Genomic DNA, 23741 nt, shown 5'->3' on the forward strand with positions numbered 1-23741 from the left:
TACAGAGAATTGCTCTTGTTCTGAACCTGCTGGTGAGCTTTCAGCTGTCTGCCAAGGGCACAGCTTTGCAGGGGAACAGGGTGCTTTTTCCCTACTTAATTTTTCTTTTAGAATACGTGTAGTAATAGGCCATATAATTAGCTGAAGGTCAGGAAAAGCCTTTCTCCAGCTGTTTCCTAAAATAAAATATTAAGTACATAGTAGCGATCCAGTTGCATTTCCATGATATACACTCTGATGATTTGCAATTTTGCATGTAGGTCTGCTGCTGAATGAGGTGGGTGCCCTGGTGATGGAGGATACAGAGAAGGCACTTACTGAATGTCTTTTTTGCTTCTGTCTTTACCGCTAAAGCCAGCCCTCAGGAGTCCCAGATCCTGGAAGTAAGAGAGAAAATCTGGAGAAAGGAAAACCTTCCCTTGGCTGAGGAAGATCAGATCAGAGATCGTTTAGGAAAACTGGACATCCACAAATCCATGGGCCCCGATGGGATGCACCCATGAGTGCTGAGAGAGCTGGCAGATGTTATTGCAAAGGTCATGGAGGACAGAAGAGGTGCCTGAAGACTGGAAGAAAGGCAACATCAGTCTTCAGGAAACTACAGGCCAGTCAGCCCTGCCTCCATTCCTGGAAAGGTGATGGAACAGCTCATCCTGGACATCATCTCCAGGCTTGTGGAGGAAAAGAAGGTTATCGGGAGTGGTCAGCATGGATTCACCAAGGGGAAACCATGTTTGACCAACCCAACAGCCATCTATGATGGTGTGACTGGCCAGGTAGACAAGGGGAGAGCAGGTGGGTTGGACTAGATGACATCCAGAGGTCCCTTTCAACCCCAACCATTCTGCAATTCTGGGATCCTGTTAATACAGGTGCCATTATGCTTGCTGCACATTTTTACTAGTCCTTTTAACAGTCTTTATGACTTTAACTGGTAGCATATCTACATCAGAAAACACAGTGCTTAGTGCATCACCCTCTAACTAGATGCCAACAAGTAGCTAGTGGAAGTCTACTAATAATTTCAGATGCATTATGGTTTAATCAAAGAATGCAGCTAGTGGTGCAAATCAAAGAGAGGACCATATAACTTGCACAATGTAGTTCTTTTCCATGACTAGATTTTACTTAGAGATATAAAGAAATATCTGAAAAAGAGGATAATTTTCCATTCTGTTGTCAATCAACCTTTGTTCAATGAGATATATAGGTAGTATTAGCAGATCAATGAAGCCATAGTTTCAAAACTATAGAAAAAAGGCTGAAAACTGTCCTCCAAAATCTGCCTTCAGGTGGGTACAAATTAGAAGGAGCTAAAATGGTTTGTTAAGATTAAAAGAGCATAAGATGGAGTAATAACAAATATATATTATCACAGCAACAAAGCTTTATTCTTGCTTTATATGTTATTAATAAATTATTTTTTAAATGATCCATAAAGAACATTTGCTGTAGCTAATTAACTAAAAAGGAAGTTGTTATATAGTTGTCAACTATTTGATAGTGTGGGTTTGGTTTTTTTTAGTATTTACTGCATCCCATTCCCATTTCCCTGTAGATTTAAATAAGATCTGGACGAATAGCCGGAAACAACAAAATAAATTATGTTTAAGGGACCTGTTTTGAAAATTGCTCGGAAAAAGTTGTTGTCTTTTCAATACGATTTTAATAACCCATACCAGTTACGAAAACCAAAAAGGCATTCGTACAGTCAGGCAAACAAAGGATTCATAATCATGGTTTTTAATCTTAAGTTATACTTATATTGACAACCTGAAAGAGAGAAATCCAAACTGAAGTGGCGTATTCCTCAACTCTCCTTTGCTTTTACTGCCTTGTCAAAGGAGTTTATTTTGCATGCATGCTGTGCTATTTTTCTGATGTCAATGTTAACAGAAGACTTGCACAAACAGTAGCACTGTTCTTGTATCTTTTGCACGCAGCAAAAGACAACTTTGATCTAATCCTGATTTCTGAGATCACGGAACTAAGGATAAGGAATTAACCATGAGAACATTTAGCACCTTCACAGCTGCAGATTTTTTCCATACGATCTTCCAATCCCTTTTAAACTATTGCCACAGGGCATTAAAATCCAGCATCTTAGATTTATAAGTTTAAAGTCCAATACAAAGATTTTTTTTTTTTTCTTCCTACTGTCTTAAATTCTGAAAGTTCTGGAAGACGTTCTAAAGCAAATTTGAAATGGACCAGGGAACAAGGAGCGGCAGAATGATAGTTTCCTAGCAGGTATGTGCTGCCCTGAGGGCAAACTGGACAAAATAGAGTTGTTGTCTGGGTTGGTTTTTTGGTTTGTTCTGTTTTTAAAGTTGCATTCATGACCCAAGGCCAAACCAGGGCAGTACATACTACAACAGGCCAGCCTGGAGGTGAGGAAAGCACGATCCCTATAGTTGTGTTTTCATCTAAAAGGACATAAAATAGTCTCCTATGTGACACAGTCTCCCACGGCATCCTTATAGCTAAACTGAGGGGGTGTGGTCTGGATGAGCGGGTAGCGAGGTGGGCTGCGAACTGGCTGAAGGCAAGAAGCAAGAAGATAGACTAAGTAGTGCCAGTCAAGCTAAATCTTCCATAAAACTAAACCAGTTCCATTTGAGAGAGCTCTTAGTGATGCTTGGTTTAAACAGAAGTGGGCATCAAAGATTTATGCAAAGAATCCTGACTTGCATATGCAGATCACAATGGCATCACTAAAAAATATGCCGGTAGTACTTGAATATCAATACATAAAACTGTGATTAAATAAAACTGCAGTTAAAGCACTGTAGAAAGCACTGTATTGATATGAAAGACCCAGAATATTTACAAAAACATCTCTACTTGCATCCTTCTCTGCTAAGTAAAACACAGATTACCTTTTATCCTTGATTGCTTTCTTTATAATACTCAACAGATAAGCCTTTTGAATACCACAATTTTTTTTCATTGCTATCATTCTGAATGCAGACTGTGGAATGGATCAGAGTACACACTGATATAAATCCAGCAACTGTACTGGCAACAGCCACGACTGGGATAAATCACCTGAGTCAATACTTCTTGTCAGAATGGTGGTCATGGGTTGATAAGATACAAGTCAAACTGAAAGTACCTGTAATCACAGTTTACAAGGGTTAATTTCATGAGAGCCGCTTTGTGTATCTACTGTGTATCTACATCCAGCCTTTGAAAGACCTTAGCGTCACACCTTCCTATCCTAAAGGTGTGTATATGGAGCCTTTTGCTGAACTAGGACAATCATGCTGAGCCAAGAATATGGGGAACAGCCCAACATGCTGAAATAGAGACAATGTCAAGAAAAGTTAATCAGCTTTGGACTTTGAGTGAAAATGGTTAAAAAAAGAATGCAAAGCGGGTGACAAATGGGATTAATCCAAGCGAGTGCTGAGAGGGAAGTTGAGGATTTTAAGGAAGGAAATGACTCAGTATGTGTGCTTGTGTATAGGAAAGGTTGAGTAATACAAGGTTGCCTGCTCTCATACACCTCTATGCTCATTTGGGATCATTCCATGGAAAAATCCCTGTTTACTTATGTCACCCTCACCACAAGGTGGCACATCTGTACTCCCTATGCTTTTTAACTGCCTCTACAGCTTACTTCGTTTTTAAGAAGTAACTGTTACCCATATCTACAGAGAGGAATATTAAACTGCATTATATTTTCAAGTAAAGACAATGAAAGGTAAGTAAACTATTCTTAATATATGGATTAATTCAAAACTTTCCTTGTCACTATTATCTACTAAAGGTCTGAGGTGTATTCGCCTCAACAGTGTGGAAATTAAACAGGATAAGGAGCTATTGAAAACTTAGTTTCAGCGTGTTTTACAAATATATTCACCAGAAACTCAACAGAATTTAATGGTGACATAGAACATGGGCTTTGGATAGCAGAAAACCAGCCATATCTCCCCATTATTTTGCTATTTTAAGGCTGCTGGTAACCCATTGGTTGCTATGCAGCGTGAGGTTTTTGCTTGCATTGCTGTCACTTTTCATTCTCGTGTTGGGAGTTTCAAGAACTAGTAGCTGTGTACGCTAACGAAGGCTCTTCCCTATAATTTTTCCTTCATGCTGATAAAAGCTTGTGTTTGAATGTCAGACTTTGAAACATCCAAATTCTCATTTTTACCTAGTGGATGATTAAATAAAAACCTCAATGATCTCCTGTGCAGTTCTTCTTTTTACATAAATGATATATAAATATACTGCATGATCTCTAATGGCCACAACACACACTTCTCCACAGTACATAACGGACCCACATGTTTCATATATCCATCAGAAGCGCACTAAGCAGACTGCGAATCCACCAAATCGCAAACTGAGATAAGCGTGCGAGTACAAAAGAGAGGAGGAGGAATTTTTTAGGGACAGAAAAATACTGACCTAAATCAAAGCACAGAAACACTAGCTAGCATGCAAAGCAATTCTATCCACACACCAGCGAATATATGTTTTTAGAAAGTAGATTCTTGGAGATTTAAACTATAAACTATGTACATAGCTCCCTCTGATGACCATTGGACACGATACAATGCAAGTCTCCTTTTATTTTCGTTCGTGCGCTCAACTGACAGCTGACTGGTTAAATTCTAATTGCTTCCAAGTGAGGTCAGCAAAGGTATTTATCGAAAAGGACTGAACAACAGGCTCAACACACACATGCACGCGCAAGCACATACACACCATCTCTCCAGTGTGGTGATTTATGGAAACAATTATAATTCTGGTGGAGTCTTTCTGAGCTGAGAAAGTTTTGTAGCTACAGTAGAGTGTCTCATGTTGCAAAAAGCAGACAACAGCAATGGAATACTTGGCTATCCAGCTCTTATCAACAGGAACAAGTAAGTTATCTGTCCTTTACAAGAACATTTAACAGTTTCTAATTGCTAATAACTTTTATCTTCATTTGTATATGTTAGATGTAAAAAAAAAATAAAGACATTAAGAAAGCTATTTCTATTCATAAAGTTAAATGGGTGGGAATAAAAAAACAGAGCTAAGACTATGAGTTCTGGTTTGAAATATGAAGTAAAGTTATCTGATAGATTGTGCTAAGAGTGAATATAGAGTTGTGAAGTAATCAGCAGAATTTTACCAAGCATGAGAAAGTAGTTCAACTGAATCAATAGGGGATTTTGGAAGGACTTAATACTGAAGGCAGAACTATGTTTACAATCAGTTTAAATGTCTGTTTATGTAAAAGTTGTGAGAGATATCTATTGTATATACATATGCATATTTTTAAAAGTCAGCTTAGCATGTCGTACGTTTTTGTATAGTAATTTTCAGTAGCATAATGTATCCTTGCACATTTGTAACAATTGAGCATAAAGACTTACACATGCACCTTTTCTCACAGATCTTTTACTTTCAGTGCAAGCAGCAAATTCAAGTAGTACAGAAGGTCACGACAACAAAGGTTTTTATAACTTGTGTCTTTAAAGGATATTCTGACTGAAGAGATATTTAAGAAGCTCTTCTATTTCGCCATTAACTATTAAGGAATAACGATCAGAATTCTAGAAGAGGGAACAATCTCATTTAAATGAATCTGTAACTCGTAAAGACAGAAGGCAGGTCGGTGACCTAAGAGCAACAGCCTACTTGAGATTTAATTTTCATTATGTTGTTCATGAACACCCAGAACACTGCACTATAATGCACAAATGGATACTGACATGGATCCTGCCAATTTTGCTCTACAGATCATACTTTTACATTATCTTTCTAATGGGCACTATATCTTTAGCTTGCAATGACATGACTCCAGAGCAAATGGCTACAAATGTGAACTGTTCCAGCCCTGAGCGACATACCAGAAGCTATGATTATATGGAAGGGGGGGATGTAAGAGTGAGAAGACTTTTCTGTCGAACTCAGTGGTATATGAGGATTGATAAGCGAGGCAAAGTAAAGGGGACAAGAGAAGCAAACAACAACTACAGTAAGTAACATTTTCGCTTTTCCTCTTTAAGTTTTTAGAAATTTACACGCCGTTGTTTCGCATTCCTTGATTTATAGTAATTTCAAAAGGATTTTGTATAGCATACTTTGTATAAGACAAGTTTTTCAATTAGTCCTACAGCAGGACATTTGTTATTGATTTTGAAATGCGTCATTTTAAATACTACAATGTAGATCTCCTAATGTATTAGGTACAGCTGGTAACTATTAGCAAACAGAGAGCCTATTTTAACAAGTGAATTAAGGTTGCAAGTATGAAAATGTATATACACAAATGCTGCTCATAAAATACTTATGAAACATGAAACCACATTTATATAGTCCACAGACTACCTAAAAGTTTGGTGTGTTTGAGTTAACAATTAAAACATATGCAATACTAGAAAGTTCAATGGAAAGAATTATGTAAACTGTCTTGCAAAATCTTTTGGAGACTTTGCCAAGCCAGGAACAAAATCTATTCTAGTTTCTGCAGTTCATTATTACAATGATCATGATGCTGAAAAAATATTCTCTCCCGTTTCTTCCAAACCCATGACTCATCTAGGGAGAATGGACACATAATTTTTTGCAAATCTGTACCAAATACCATTTTTGAGCTGGTAAAAGAATTGTGATACTAATCTGTACTTTTCACACAAATACCTATAGATCTTCCATTTACACTTGAAGGCATCAATGTTACACTCACTACTTTTGTCACTTTGGTGTTCATGTTATTACAAATATATTTTTATTCAGTGAAATATGACATCTGCTTGAAAAGACATTATTAAGACACAACAGGAAAATACCTAGGATGATATTGCATATTTCAAAACAAAGTTATAAGAAATAGGGGCCAGAGACATGGTGGTCTAGTGTTTATAGTCTACTGAAAGGACAAATATATTTCCAAGGATGCTATTAAATACAGTTTTAATGTAGGTTGTACATATTATTACACTTTTTATAACAGCAGCAGTGAAATAAATCAATAAATCAAACTTTAAGAACTTTTAGCATGATTCAGCTGATGCTGACGGCTCGTTTGGTGTACGAACAGCACTTTAGCCTGCTAAGCACCTGGCTACCACTCTTCATCCTTTATTTCTTCCTGACCGCATTGCGTGGTTAAAACTTCATGGACTAATGTCACTGCTGCTTTTAAAATTTGTTTCCATATGTCTCCTTTCTTCCTACACTATTACGTAGTGAACAGCCATGTTCCTCTGAAAGACAACACATGGCCAGCAGCCAAGGAAATTATTTGGTCCATATTCAAGAAGACTCCCAGTGAGTTTCAGGAGGACATGACTACAATAGAGAACCATAGGGCAGTTGCAAACTGAAATGTTGCTCCCATAAAAATCACGGGGAAAAACTGTTACTGACTGTTCAAATAGTTTCTTCTAAGTTTTTGCAGCTAAGTAAATATTCACTGTACCCAATTTACAAACACTTTACAGATATTATGACAGCTTATAGAGCTGAAGAATTATATAAACTTGCTTTGTTTAGTTCCATGTTGCTTAAGTAAAAACTTTGTTAGTCACTGAGCATTATTTCCAATTCAAGTAAAGGTTCTCGAGTCTCTGCAGAATGCCATGCTGCTGAAGCACACCAGTTACTCCCTGAAACGTTCTGTGGTTAAACCATTAGAAAACATCAGATCATCCTGTGCTAAAGGCAATCCATTTTCCTGTAGTTTTCTCAACACTTTATGACTATTTAGTGATGGTAACTAACTATTGCAAATTACAGAAAGGCAACTTTGAGTCATTAAGCGCTTATTTTTATATTGCAGTGAAAAAAAAAAAATCTGATTTTTTTCTTTCTGGTAAATGCAACGAGAATCGGGAGAAAATCAATACTTGAGTGGTTTATCTGGTAACTGACGGGCACTGTGATGAACCATCTCTGCTAAATTGAGTTAAAGTATGTGGGAAGTCTCCCACCATCTTAAGTTTAAGTCTCTTGCTCTAATTTATCTACTCTATAATAGCAAATAATATCCAAATGCTTTTGCTGGACAAGTAGAATGGGGAAATAGAGACAAAGAGGACTGGGAAAATGTGAACACTGATAACTTGGATTTTTCAAGTAACTTAAAAATATCAGTATTGTGAAAAACAACTTTGTCATACTCTCTATTCAACTGAGTATGTAAGAAGCCCTTTGACGATGTGGTTAGGGCTCTATACTAAAACACCCATAAAGCAAATAATATTATATGAGGGGAAAGAAAACAAACACATGGAAAAAAAAACCAACAAAACACACCTGGACTAATACACTTTCCCTAAGCAAAAATTTTGACATAAAAGAGACTAAACAGGCTATTTTTATCCAGGGTCTCTGAAAAGCATCATTTAAAAAATACTACCCATTACTAAGATGTATTACTATAATGGTCAAATGTCCTTGCTCTGTGATTTGCAGTCCTGGAAGCTGGTAAAAGGTAAATCAGAGCTGTTTCTCTGGACAGAACGTCAGAACTGTTGCTGTCAAATTTGGTATCAATAGACACAAAAAGCGTCGCTCTGAGAAATATCTTCATATTTTATCCTAATTTTCCACTTACATAAAGGAATTGTTTTCCCTTTTGAATTGCTAAAATGAAAACAAGACAAAACTTCATGTTTTTAACTACCATAACTTAGCTCCATAAAAAAAGCTGCATTGACAGTTTTGCAGACAGAGTCAACTACTTGTTTTTAGTCCGTGAATCATGAACCATGAATTATGTGGAAAGCGATCTTCACATTGAGAAACGTCTCTAGAATAACATCATCATAACTTTGGCAAATGCCAAAATTCAGAGGGCTTCTCTTGGGACTCTAAATGTAAGAATGCCAAGATGGGGAGGAATTAGGGTCTTTGTATTTCAAGCTTCTCTAGTAAGTTACAGAATAAAAAAAATACATATACATCCCATGAAAGTAACAGCAAAAAATAATGAAAGTGTTTAAGTTTCCTAAGATCTTAATTCAAAAGGCACTGTGTTAAATGTGTGCGGATTGCAATTCCATGGCAAAATTAAACACTGAACCAAACCCTCACCAGTTGTAATTAACCTGTATTTATCATACACTTGTTTCAAAAAACATTAGAAGTGAACTGCTTAGTCCAAGAAATGCGTGTGTAGTGTTTCAGTGAAAGCAAACTGTTGAATCCTGTTTACAACAGGGATGACCTTGTTAGGTACCCACAGAACGTTATTCTGTGCACATTTCCGAAAGCAGTAGAGCCTTCTGGTGGACACAAGGGTGATAACACAAGGGTAAACTAAGCAAATAAGAGGACAGTGCTCAGCACTGGGCAGGGGAAACCACTTTGCACCTGCCAGCTTTGCTTTCATTCGGAAAACAAAAAGGCAGAGTGAAAACTGAGAGTCACGTACTGAAAAACTAAAGGAAGAGTTAAGAAGTAGCCAAGAGATGAGGTCACCCAGAAAAATCTGTCATTAGTCATAACGATCTCTCTTTGACAATCACTTATTCTACCTTGTGCAAGCCTATACTACAGGAATTGTATTTAAAAAAAAATAAATGCTATTTCTTGTTCATGTAAAATAAGTGGGCACACTAACCAGCCTTTTTGAATTCATGATTGGAAAAGTGAGAGAAACTGAACAATCTTTGGAGATGTTATGGTAATTTGTTAACTCTATCTTTGATAGAAAATAAATCTCTCCTTATTACTGCTTACTCCTTTCATTTCAGTTTGTGTTTATGATTTTTGCCAGATTTTATTTGATTTTGTACAGAAAAAAAAAAAAACAAAAGCAGCAGAAATCCGAGTTTATTTTGACTCTCTCCAAGAGGATTTACAACTAGGACTGGATGATGCTTTAGGACTTTCCACGCTCTGTTGCCTTTGGAATCTCATTTTAAAGACTTCAAAGGGTCTCTTAGTTACCAGCAAAGCCTTCCCGGAACCTGAATCCTAAGATGTCTGATCCTGTCATATTCCATGTGTGCTCTAAACCCAGAAAGTGCCTATTTCCTCCTCTTTTTTTTTTTTTTCAGTAGATAAAGGCAACCAAAAAAAGCAAAACAATATATGTATATAAATATATATATATAGTCTAGTGAGATCTTGGCACAAAACAGCTGAAATCTTGATTAAAATGTTCAACTCAGAAAACTACTTCTATTTTGATCAAGATCCAACAAGTCATAGTTTTCAGCAATATTAAATGAACTCTGCCTCAGTTTTGTTCAAACCCAAACCCTGACTGATGACAAAATACACTTCATATGCACTAGTGGTTAGATACTTAAACTTGCTTAGAAATCAAAAGTATATTTCCAATGGCATTTTATATGTGCTTTTCAGGGTAAAATAAATGTTGGAATATGTATGCTGTGCCACTATATAAAATTTATTTCTGTGGCTTAAATACATATTACATAGAGGACCAAAAAGATTCACTATCTGCAAATCAGATAGTTCAAGGCAGGTATTGATGTAGCAGAATCAGTTAGGGGTTATGTGTGTTCTAACCAAACAGACAGTCTGACTTTGCAACTGCATTCTTGATTTTTGAAGAGGTCATTGGTTCAACCAATACATTGGTGTCAAGAGAAAACAAACCTTCACTAACATGAAAGTGCTTTTGCTTCACATTCATACTTCCCTAATCTTTTCAATTATAACAGTGATTTCATTCAAATGGCAATATATGTGTATCCTCTCAAAACCTGGCCTTCGGTGCCAAGAATAATGTGGCAATACAGCGATTAATCAGATCTAAATATAACTGATTTCCCTGCTCCCTCTCTAGCTTTGTGTAGCACTGGTGATAGATACTAGCCCTCAAGTTTCAACCAGCAGAAGAGACTCTATGCCTATACCTTAGCCTATACCTTATAACAAATCCCAGATTTCACCATCAAATGCTGAAGAAGATGGGTTTAAGCAGAGATGCAGATTACCAAAGTAGATGAGTTGTGCCTGTCTTACAGCTCCTACTGACTTTTTTGAGCCCCGCTTTGAGGGAAGCGAGGAGAAGGAAGGAAGGAGTAAAGTCTTGAACCATTGCAGCAAGATTCTGCAGATCTCACATATCAATGTCCAGATCATTGACAGGGATGCCACAAAACACAATTAAAACCCTTCATTTGTGAATTTACCTCCAGAATCTTCATCACCTTGCCTATTCTGTGGTATTTACCAGCATTTACCACGTATTTTTTCACTATGTATGAAGTCAGACCAGTGGCAGTTTATGCTCGCTTTCTTCTGAGTCTGAACACAAAGTGATTGCATAAGCTTTGTGAGGGCAGAATCAAACCTGAGGGCTCGGGCTTCACCAGCTGCTCTAAAGCACCAGGGCTCTGTCTGCCTGCGTGTGCTCCAAAACTGGGGAAGAGCTACAGCCAGCGTGAGCACTGACAAACATTTAAGCTGAATCTATACACATTGTGCTTAAACGGATTCATTTTTAATTCAACTGTGACTTAGCAGTTTTCTGGATCTCTCAATATTGAGATTTATCACAAATGAGAAAGGTTACATTTTCATGCAACTGTCAATCAAGTTTAGCACTTGACTGCAGAAGCAGTTGCAGGATACATTTAAAAAGACAAATTTCACCCCTTCTCCTCCACAGCTTCCCCCCACCCCCCGCATTATTTACAATTTCTGAATATACAAAAGAAAAATCAGTATTGTATCATTATTGCTCCATCCTGAAGAAAATGTGCTGAAGTGGCCCTGACCTGAGACGCAAGAGACTTGAGGCTAATCCAAACTTTCAAGCAATTTGCTTACAGACTTTGGGAAAATTCTTCAGAGTCCCTGTGCCACTATGAAATACAATTATTCACCTTAACATAAAGAGCTTTGAAAATTATTAGTGAAAAAATTTCCAAACCTACAAAAGAATTGTGTGTTAATGTTATAGATATTACATATTTTTACTATGGAATATTAATTGACTAATGGAATATTAACTAAAATAACTGAAGACAGTAGCTAGACAGAAAAACACAGAGCTCAGATGAATGTTAAGGAAGCAATTTTCCATACAGGTAAATAGAATTTGGTAGAAAATTTAATTCCTTATACAGTCAATCTTGCAAAACAAAACCAAAATCCAGCTCTCTCCCTTCGCTGCTTCCAGCCTTCTGTATTGTTTGAGTAGCTAAAAGTCATTTGTCATATTTCTACGATCCTGAAATACAGAACAGCTGGGTTTTCCCGCCAGCTCAAGAAGACCAAGACAGCCTAAAGCACATAATTATACTGTTCCACGCTACAAGACGTATCAACTAGCAGTATATTTTGGAACATTTTCCTCATCAAAACAGAATAAGTTTAGGCAAATGAAGGCTGTTACTCTTCTTGGGTGGCACACAGCTTTCATTGCATAATTGACTGTCTATGACTATATTTGGCAACTGTATTTCAATTGTTTTTTTTGACCTTCAACTTCATTTTTAATTTTTAGTTCTGGATATGAGCTGATGGAAAGGTCAAGTAGCCTTCTGCTGTATGTAATTTATAAATATTATTTAAAAAAATGAACAGGGAAAATTCTTATGGCAGTAACATAATCGAGGTTAACAATCAGAGCACTGAATTGTCAGACTTTCAAACTTTCAGAACACATGACATCATTTACACAAATGGAAAAAATTCTGTGTAACAATAGGTGCTGAAAAGTTGGAAGTGGATATTCACAGATGTGGCCCACAACTTCAGGAAAACACACAACAATCTATAAAAATACCAATGCAATCAATACAGTCTCTTGACTGTGACTTAGCTTCTGAAATAAAGAACAAAATAAGGATCGAATTATAATAGAATTTTGTACAGCATTCGCACACTGCCTGCGATACGAACCTGCACAATTTACCAACAGAAGACTACAGTGTTCTTAACAGGCTGAATCACATGATCAGACAGGTAAATCCCAGTTAACATCAGCAAAGCTACGTCAATTTATTCCAACTGAATATTTGCTCTTTTAAACGTATAGTGGGAATCTGACAATTCAAAACCAGGATGAAATTATTAAAAGGTCTAGATATTCTGAAAAAACCCTGACATTTTCCTTCGGTACACAATCTTTCAAAATTAAGCACAGTCAAAACATCAATAGATCAATGCAAAACTACAAACAAACCCACAGAAAACATGACCATGTCATAGCATTTATAACCACAATAAATTCAACGGGGAGTAATAAATACCACTCGTCTCCATCACATCAATCAAAACACTTTTTGAATACTCCCGTTACTGGTGGGGGTGTTTTTGAAAGGAGTTTCCCGGCGCTAGTACATCAACCTTTACCAGCGTACATGCCTTACCTTACTTCCATTTTTGGTAAGCTGGCTTTCTTTTAAACGTGTTAGTAGACACTGGGAGGTGCTATAGACTATAAAAAGAGGCTGATCAGACTTGTCCTTGGCCATTTTGATGCCTTCAGATGTTGATATTTGTCTAACTGAAAGGTCATGTATTTCAAAACAGAAAAAAGTCCACCTGCCAACAAAAAGCATATTTTCATTAATAACCTGTCCTAATTTCATAAGTTTTTATTATGACATTTAAATGTCAAGTGGGATTTGATATTTCAATCAGAAGTAACTGTTTACAGAACAAAATGTAAATAGAGAACTTTATGATTGTTAAAGGCAGAAGTTATTCTAGATGAACATGTATACTATCTAGAGCTGAAGATACTAGGGGAAAAAATAATCACAATGAAATCAGATTTTGAAAAGGTTGCACATGAATGTGTGCTGAAGCCCCAGAGCTGCTCAGGTGAACTGGTGCCATAGTTCTGTGGGCTGTTTGTATGCACAGCTGAAAGCAATATAGTGGCAAAAGTGAAGTTTTAGATGCTTGCCAGGTGTGGAGAAACACTCACCACAACAGCTTTCTAGTTTCTTGCATAACACATGCACAACATTGCATTATGCTGATAGATTTGCCCTTTTTAGTGGTCTAGGTGAACTGTAAGAGTGGCAATGCTCAGGCTCTCCAGATAGCCACTATGCAGATGGATTTTGGAGAAAACATGGATGTACCTAAGTCAAGGGAAGACGGCAACACAGAACGGGGAACAGATTGATTCCATCCAGCGCTCGCGGAGCTTTTGCAGCAAGCACTTTGTGAAAATGAGCTGTGCTCCCTGACAGAAACTCTGAGCTAAAATAGAAAGGATAAGTGAATCCCAGAGAGTGCAGCCAGTACTAGTACAATCAGAAAGTGCAACTTTCACCAGCAAAAGCAACTTCAATTCCACCATGCTAACTTATTTCCTTTGGAATAGCCTATACAGCCGAGGAACTACATGTAATGTGCAAAATGATACAAAGAAATCCAAGTGGTCTTGAGTGCTCATTGGTGGGATTTTTATGAGGATTTAGGGTACCAGCTATGTAAATCTAGCACGTAAGGATTCAAATAACGAGACTTGCTTGTTACGGCCACCTTGCAACAAGAGACAGATTTACACTGTGGGAAAGGCCAGCACAAGACCTTCCCCAGCAGCGATCCCTTCTGTCTGCTTACATGGGGAAAATGCACCTGAGAAGCCCTGAAGTCATCACAGCCACTTCACTTTCCAATACTACAGCAAAAATTTGAAATACTGCCTTTACAAAAGGAAAGGGACAAATACCTGTTCTCAAAGTGGGATTCATTCCAATTAAATTCCCCAGCCAGTACCATGCTTTGTATTACTTTAGCACCACTTTTACCAATACCATGCCATACCATAGTACGAAAAGAAATCTCTGCCAAGTACTAAGCACACACGTGAACTGCAGGCATGACAAGTTCTCAAACAGTACTCTACCTACAAATGTTGTTACTAACCAGAAACTCAATTGGATACAACTTCAAGAGGCTATTTTCAAACTTATTGGTGAGAAAAAGCCCTTATTCCAATTAAAGTAAGCTCAGTTCCTCTAACTGAACCTTTTACATTTTTTACTGAGAATGGAGATCCTGGTCAATATTTCCAACAAAGACTGAAAATAAAAAACAAATTAAAAGGTACATAATTTCCAGGGCAAGCAAGTTCTTCTTTAGAGCACTCTAAAGCACTGTATAAAAGTCAAAAAAAAAAATGAACTTTCTTATACCTTATGTCCAAATTATTATTCCAAAAATACCATTCATCCACACAGGAAACAAATACTATCACCTACCTTATCAGGCAAGAAACAACATGAGAAATGGGGAAAAAAAGGAGCAGGAAACACAGTGAGAGCTTCTTCCCTGCAAGGGACTGCTGGCCAGCTACAAGGGGCTGGCTGGGCCTGGCTTCCTCCCTCTCACTAATGTCATCAGCCACACAGGTGTTCTGAGTCTCCTGCTCTCTTCTCCATCCTGCCACCCCCACTACTGGCACGATGCTTCAGAGTGCTGAGCATTCTCTCTGAGCACCTGTTTCAGCAGTACAAAAGGAAGTTTTCTTATTAAGGCTGTAAAAGACAGTCTGGCTCGTTTTCCTAGCTTACTAACAGTGGAACAGCCATACATTTGGGTGAATTGGTATTGGAGTTTGGAGTTGATATTTATTAGTTCAAATGAAGCCAAATGTTACGTGAATTTTGAGAGGAGCCTTAGGAGAGTCTGCTCGAACTACAAAGTTAAATGGCAGGAGTCCAAGGCCACTTGTACCTCTCCCTTTAAATGCCTACTAAGTTGGGCCATTAATAAAACCATTCTTTTCAATTATTATACACCAATTTCAATCAGAATGTTCAAATTAGTACACTAATGCTCAGGCTACTTGGTTATAAATACCAAAATAAAAATACTTAATATACTTTCATTTCTGACTGAATCTCTGTGTGACTTGGGAAGTCCAGTCTGCATTGCTGAACATAACTGGCATGCAACAAAATTAAAGAAGAAAAAGGATTTCCACATCTTTCTAGGAAACTGTTACAACATCTTTCAAGGAAATCATGCTCTGTTAATTTTTTAGCTAAGTAATCTTGTGTTTTGAATTTGAATTCATCTATTTTAAATCATACTGTTCCAGGAGACATTCTGAATGATTTAATGGGAATTTCTGAAATGGCATTTTCATCCATAAGGAACACTGGAAACAAGCCCTGTCTATACCAAACCCATAAAACTAGCATTAGACTAAACTAGACCAAAGGCAGAATTCATCAGGTGATTAATAACATATAGCGCATAAATCCCATAATTTAGTAAAGTGGCCTAGCTCTGATCTGGCCAGATTATTTAAGAGAATGCGATGATTTCCAATGGCTATATCACTTAAGCAGAAAACGATCTAGTGATAGAAGATATATTTGTCATAATTATTGTGAGAAATTATTGGAGAAATTATTCAGAAGTGTTTAACATTTGGAATGTAATAAATACCTACCTTTGCCAAAATAAGACTAAATACTAATCTCACGTTTTCTTCTTATAGAACAAAATATTTCAAAAACATGAGTAGGCATTCTGTACATTGTCCTTTTCAGATAGGATCCATAGCCATCCCAGAGACAATTTTCTAAAAGTGCTGACAGGTACCGAAGGGATATTTGAAGTTAAATTTCAAAAAGCAATACATAACCCAAACCCCATAGCATATATAAGGTACTCACATTTCTAAATCACTTCAGATGATATTTTTAAAAATGTCTAAGTAGCCACTGTTATGCAACTATGTGAGACAAAATAAATAATAGAACCCATACTTCCTGACTGTCAGCTCATCACTAGCAAGTGATCATCTTATATCCACAAGATACACAATTTTGTTTTTCCTGCTAGGCCTAAATTAAAATGTATGACTGCCATTACCAAAAGCTTTTTCCCCTTTCTTCCTCTTCACATTAGATGTTCACTTTTTCTGTCTGTGATACCATTTTGTTTGGGGTATACTTATCCATATATGAGAATATTTCACAGAATCACATAATGTGAGGGGTTGGAAGGGACCTGGAAAGCTCACCCAGTCCAACCCCCCCATGGAGCAGGAACACCCAGATGAGGTTACACAGGAAGGTGTCCAGGCGGGTTGGAATGTCTGCAGAGAAGGAGACTCCACAACCCCCCTGGGCAGCCTGGGCCAGGCTCTGGCACCCTCACGGGGAAGAAGTTTCTTCTCATCTTTAAGTGGAACCTCCTGTGTTCCAGTTTGAACCCATTGCCCCTTGTCCTACCATTGGTTGTCACCCAGAAGAGCCTGGCTCCATCCTCCTGACACTCACCCTTTAGATATCTGTGAACATTAATGAGTCCCCCCTCAGTCTCCTCTTGTCCAGCTCCAGAGCCCCAGCTCCCTCAGCCTTTCCTCACACGGGAGATGCTCCACTCCCTTCAGCATCTTTGTTGCCCTGCGCTGGACTCTCTCCAGCAGTTCCCTGTCCTGCTGGAACTGAGGGGCCACAACTGGACACAAGATTCCAGGTGTGGTCTCCCCAGGGCAGAGCAGAGGGGCAGGAGAACCTCTCTGACCTACTGACCACCCCCTTCTAACCCACCCCAGGTACCATTGGCTTCCTGGCCACAAGGGCCCAGTGCTGGCTCATGGTCATCCTGCTGTCCCCAGGACCCCCAGGTCCCTTTCCCCTACACTGCTCTCTAATAGGTCATTCCCCAACTTATACTGGAACCTGGGGTTGTTCCTGCCCAGATTCAAGACTCTACACTTGCCCTTGTTATATTTCATTAAGTTTTTCCTGCCCAACTCTCCAGCCTGTCCAGGTCTCTGGATGGCAGCACAGCTTCCAGTGTCAGCCACTCCTCCCAGCTTGGTCTCATCAGCAAACTTGCTGATAGTGCACTCTATTCCCTTGTCCAAATCATTGATGAATATATTGCATAATACAGGCCTCAGCACTGACCCCTGAGGCACTGCACTAGATCCAGGCCTCAACTGGACTCTGCCCCATTGACCACGACTCTCTGGCTTCTTCCCTTCAGCCAGTTCACAGTCCACCTCACTACCCGATCATCCAGACCACACTCCCTCACTTTAGCTGTGAGGATGCTGTTGGAGACTGTGTCAAATGCCTTACTCAAGTCAAGGTAGATCACATCTACCGCTCTGCCATCATCCATCCATCTTGTTATGTTCTCATAAAAGTCAATGAGGTTGGTCAAGCACGACTTCCCCTTGGTGAAGCCATGTTGCCTGCCTCTAATGACCCTCCCATCCCTTATATGCCTTGAGATGGCACCAAGGATAAGTCGTTCCATCAGTTTCCCAGGGATGGAGGTGAGGCTGACTGGTCTATAGTTACCCGGGTCCTCCTTCTTGCCCTTTTTGGAGACTGGAGTGACATTTGCTTTCCTCCAGTCCTCAGGCACCTCTCCCGTTTCCCAAGACTTGGCAAAGATGGTGGAGAGCTGTCCAGCAATGATGTCAGCCAGCTCCCTCAGCACCTGCGGGTGATCCCATCTGGACCCGGGGATTTATGGATGTCCAGATTGCCTAAGTGCTCCCTAACCCAGTCCTCAGCAACCCAGGAAAACTCCTCCATTGTCCTGCCTTCCTCTGGGGCCTCAGCGGTACGGGATCCTCAGGACAGCCCCCGGCAGAGCAGACAGAGACAAAGAACATTCAGTAACTCTGCCTTCTCTGTATCTTCTGTCACCAGGGCACCCACCTCGTTCATCAGTGGGCCTACGTTGCCTCTGCTGTTAGTTTTATCTGCCACGTATTGGAAAAAGCTCTTCCTGTTGTCCTTGACCCCTCTCGCCAGGTTTAATTCTAAGGAGGCCTTAGCTTTCCTAGTTGCCTCCCTACACCCTCTGACAACAGCCTTATGTTCTCCCCAGGTGGCCAGCCCCTCCTTCCATGATCTATAAACTCTCCTCTTCCACTTGAGCATACCCAGAGGTTCCCTTTTCATACAGGTAAAAAGCATTTCCTTCTCTGTGTGCATGGTATTTGACTGAAATACATTCTCAACAACATAGAGATGCAACCAACATGAGAATGTAATCATTGAAAGTACAGCATTAGCTCTCTTTTCAACATAAAGTCAAAATATGGCTGTTCTATTCATATTGACTTACTGATGAACTATAGAGAACTACCATTAATAGCCTCAGTAGTTGCTGTTGAAAGGAAAAAATATTGCACAGCTGTGGAGGAGTTAAGTTACTGACTAGCGGAAAAGCTATCTAACCCCGTGATTCATTAGGAAAAGTTTGCTCAAGAGTTGAGAGACCCATATTAGGAAAGAGACAAATATATGCTGTTTGTAAAAGCCTGGCTCTACTGAAACCCCTAAGAGTTTTGTCACTGCTGCCTATCAATGGCTTAAGGAGTTAATTTTAGAAGGTGCCAAATAATAACTATTGCTCCTGCAAATCCATGTGCTTTTACTTTAAGATATAGTTTCATAACATTGGTAATACAGACTGGCATAAAGAAAAATGAAATTCCTGTTCCACCATTCATCTTTTCCTGACTTTCAAGTCAGAATGATTTATCTGTATCTTAACAACTCTATCTTGGAGTAATGTTGTTATCTCTATTTATTCTACTCAAGATATGGGCTTAAGAGTACAATACACCAGAATATGCCCAATTTAGGATATTCAACTTGAAAAATAATTAGCTATCACTTTTCAAATCTATGTGCAATTTTATATTTCTGTATGAAAGATATAAATGGAACTTTATTCGAATTTTTTTGAGCTATATTAAAAACACAGATGCACATTTCTATACTGACTAAAAACTGAATGCATTATTTATACTGAATATATATTTAATAGTAAAAATCTAAACTTTTTTTGTAATTATTTTTTCTACCGTGTAATATTTGCATTCACATATGAATCAAGAATACGTTGATAGCCATGGAGGAATTGAGGTGGCACAAAAAGACCAAGTCAAGAACAGCAGAAGCACTTTGTTTCATTTTTGTGGTAGAAAACCAATTGTCTCCTCAGTCAACTTTAGTACTTTTTCTCCAGCTCCTTGTTGCAATACAGCTAAAGTCACAAATATTTTATGCAAAGGAAAAAAAGGTTTCTTCACCACTCTAAGTGCTTGGAATAGTCCTAATTGTTCCAGTCAGAGAAAAAAAAAAGCATAGCAAATTCTTTACCAAGAACAGGTTTTTTGTATCTATTTTAGGCCACACCACTACAGGAACAGCCAAGCTCTGTGCTCTTCTAACTTCGTGGTCTTCAAGGCAGTGCTAAAATTTCCTGTGGAGTCTAATGTAACACAGTAAACTTTTACTTTTGTGTTACAAGCTCTAGGAGAGAACAGTATCATCAGAAGCAGAAAGGATCATAAATGCAATGGAGAATCAAAAAAGGCCTGCACCTGAGTCTACTAATCACAAAATTATACAAACTTCATGCAAATATTCCACAAAATAAAAATGTAAGAGCTTCAAACCCTTTAGTTGCACATATAGCTTCTGCTACCCAGCCCATAGTCTCAGCTTAAAAACCCACTAACCTTCATCTAAACTCTCTAAACCTATGGAAGAAATCTCTACCATGTTACTCTGCTTCCTCACAGAGAACATTTTACCCTTCCCCGCTTGAACAAGGTGCTGTTTAAGCCCATTAGCTGAAATGCAGGTTTTCAAATATCTACAAATCATAGCCCAGCACTTTTCCAGATTTTAAAGGGGTCCATATACTCTGCTACAGATTGTTTATGTATTACTTCTATGGAGCTTCATGACACCAAGACACATAAAAGCAAAATAAGAATTATGTAAATCATAGCAGAGAAATTGAAAAGTGAAGCATTCCCAAAAGCCCATCTGAAACTTTTATCAAATGCTTGAGTGGTATGAAATCTTCCTTTTGTTTCAAGATCAAGAGAAAACAATGTCTTGATGCTTATGCCAGTGCACTGTGCTGCCGTCTATCAAACAGGTTGCTCAGTTATTGTCAGAGATGGAAATTTGGAATATAATAATACAGCTGCCAGGATGGATCTGAATTTAAGATATTAAGTCCTTTAACAGCCTGGTCACAGATAACTTTATCATAAACTGTCACAATAGAGTAATACGTTAGTACCTGTGTGCTCTGAGAGCCAGTTTCTCTTCTTAAGAGACTTGATCTTCTAAAGGACTAAGGGCTAGGTTTTGAAGAATGTTTCAGTAACTAAAGGTGGAGTTAAGCAGCATTAGATACAAATGAAAATCCTCCCTTTAAAATAGCCTGTAAGTAGGGTAATTGGTGATAATGCAAAAGAAGAGTGGATAACAACCCAAGGCAGCTTTCTTTTCCTTTTATATGCCCCTTTTATGTAAGTTCACCTGATGTAAACAATGATAATTGAAAGAAACATAACTGCACTGATTCCCACACAGGGCTATGAAAACTAGAACAAAAACAGTGAGAAACTGGGTTGTGTACAAATGAATAACACGTAATAAAGTGTGTTAAAGTTAATAAAAAAGTTTAAAGAAACTCTTCATATAATTTGGTTAATGCTATGTTCTGTTAACTGTACAGTCTCCCTAAAGTCAGGCTTTCATCAGACAAAGTTTTTACACTGGTAAAAATACTGTGTAACTAAAAGTAAATTAATGACATTAGCCAAAATTAAGACAAGGAATTATTAAGCTATTTGAAAAAAAATATATATATTTTTGGATAACTGACACACATTTTGATCCCTGTACTGAGGAAGACAGGAAAGACATCAAAAAATCCTTATTTATTTCTCAGAATTGGGTTAAATTATTAGATTGGTTTTTATTTTGAGGATTTTTACATTTTCTTCCATGAGTTTATATTTCAGTGTTTGGTCTAAGATAGAATTTGAAAGTTCAACTAAATCTAAATTATTTGTCGGCAGCAAACCAGAACAATTCGAGAGACCATATCATATAAATACATGTCCAGTAGTGTTTTGGAGGCAGAAAGAGTGAGGCAGATGGTTTCTATCAGTTCCCACTCTGTGGTGCAGCAAGGGGTTAGTATGATTTTCTTAGCAGCTTCTTGCATTTTGTACCTTGAAAGGAATGACGTACTGCCTGCTTGTGTTCTCGTAGACGCTCTGATATATTCAGATGTCTGGCTTCAGCTGCTCCTGCACCAAGTAGCAGATCTGATTTGGAAATCAAACTAAAATGTATTCAGTTGGGTAGTGCTTGCCCTACATTTTCATAACATCTGGGAACATTTTCAGTATTAAAAATGCATTTTACTTTCTATTTAAACTGATAATACAGTTTTCAGCATGGAGAATGGAATTATGATCATTCTGTGTGCATTTAATAATAGCTTTTAGTAATGATTGTCAACAACGCATAATGCTAAATGATCCTGAAAGAAAAGGAAGGCAGCTCTTAGATTCGGTTTGTCCCCAGAAAACAGCTCTGCTATTCCTTCTGTCAAGCCTGTCTCAGGGACCGGAGAAGTCAGCACAGGAATGGCTGGAAACAGTACAATCTGCAGAACAAAAGCGCTGGGATACTTCATATAAAAAAGAACAGGTTATGTCTTAGACGTATTTTTGCCCCGTTTAACAAAGTCAGTCCAGCACACAGTGTCATGTTCTATGTAGGACATCTTTGCAACTGCCTGCAGCCAGATTACACAGGTGATAAACCGTAACAGCACATGAAATGCACCTGGATTGAAGTTCTTCAGAACACAATTCAGATAATGAATCATCCTGTTTCCTCTAGACAGAAAAGGTACGTGAATATGCACTCCTGTCTTCCTTAGAAAAACAGAGGAAAAAGTCTTCCAATAGAAATGATATGACTATTTTATATCAACTATGATCACTAATTATACCCAGGAAAGCGGGAAGGAAATTGAATCAGTGATGATGTTGGGGCAAGACACCAAAACACTAGCTCTTTACCAGATGAAAACACGAAATAGAATAGTAACAAATATCAAAGAACAAATTAATATATTTAAACACTTTTACATCAGTGAAGAATTTGGAAAGACAGGAGGCTCTAGTCCTATCTGGAATTTTCCAAGTTTCAGACAATCAGAATAGCAGTAGGCACTGAAACTCTAAATTTGGAAAGTTTTGCACCACTAAACAGATGTAGCTCATTTTGCTGTGAAAAAATTAATTAGCAGCATTTTGCATTTACATTTGCTATTTTGCAGCTAGATTGTAAATTCCGCAAAGCTTGAAAAGAAGATTTGTTCTAGTGAAATTGGCACCGAATATTTAAATACTAAAAACATTCTTCATCTGAGCTGCAGGGAAAGTATTTTTTGTACAAATTTAGCTCTAAATTATTAAATCATTAGTTTTCTTACTGTTTGGTGATTTTCTTACTTGCTTCTTACTGCTACAATTATATTTTGTAAACAGTCACTCCACCCTTTTTTTTCCATTTTTAATATCGGTACATTATTAACGCTGTACTTTTTCAGATTGAGGATTAAGACATTATTAATTCTAAAAAATAATATTCTTTTTCATTATAACCATATGTTTGGCTCCAAGGCAATTTTTATTGGAGGAAAATAGTTTCCTGCAAAAATGAAAAATTACTACATGCTGTATGAAGGGCTGATCAAGAAAATGTATCCGTATGAAATGCCCAGTGGAGATCAGCAAAGTGAGGCATTTTAATAAGTTTAAGGAGAAATTCATAAGTGGCTGCCTGGGGCAGTGTGTTATTCAGGTGTTACTGAATACTGCTGTTCACAACTCAGACATCTACATTCAAAAGTTCCATAATTTTAGAACCTACTTCAGTGAAAAATGTCACACCCTTTTGGTTTTGAATATCAAATCAAGAGAAATATTGGAAAGACAGTGATCCAAAGTGCTAATGTTCCAGATATATAAACAGAAG

General features: G+C 38.0%; 1 protein-coding gene across 2 annotated transcripts in view; it reads left to right on the forward strand.

Annotated features, from left to right (window-relative positions):
- The first annotated feature begins 4731 nt into the window (after positions 1-4731).
- FGF7 (fibroblast growth factor 7) overlaps positions 4732-23741 on the forward strand; it is a 30940-nt gene continuing 11930 nt past the window's right edge. The window contains exons 1-2 of one of the 2 annotated variants that reach the window (XM_082060975.1): positions 4732-4871; positions 5390-5974. In XM_082060975.1, the coding sequence (XP_081917101.1) occupies positions 5689-5974 (286 nt within the window). In that variant the 5' untranslated portion in view covers positions 4732-4871; positions 5390-5688. The remainder of the gene's footprint in view (positions 4872-5389; positions 5975-23741) is intronic. The other variant, XM_082060976.1, reaches the window with a different exon arrangement.

This window comes from Streptopelia decaocto (genome assembly GCF_964273445.1).
Source record: "Streptopelia decaocto genome assembly, chromosome: 9".
In the NCBI taxonomy this organism is placed as follows: domain Eukaryota; kingdom Metazoa; phylum Chordata; class Aves; order Columbiformes; family Columbidae; genus Streptopelia; species Streptopelia decaocto.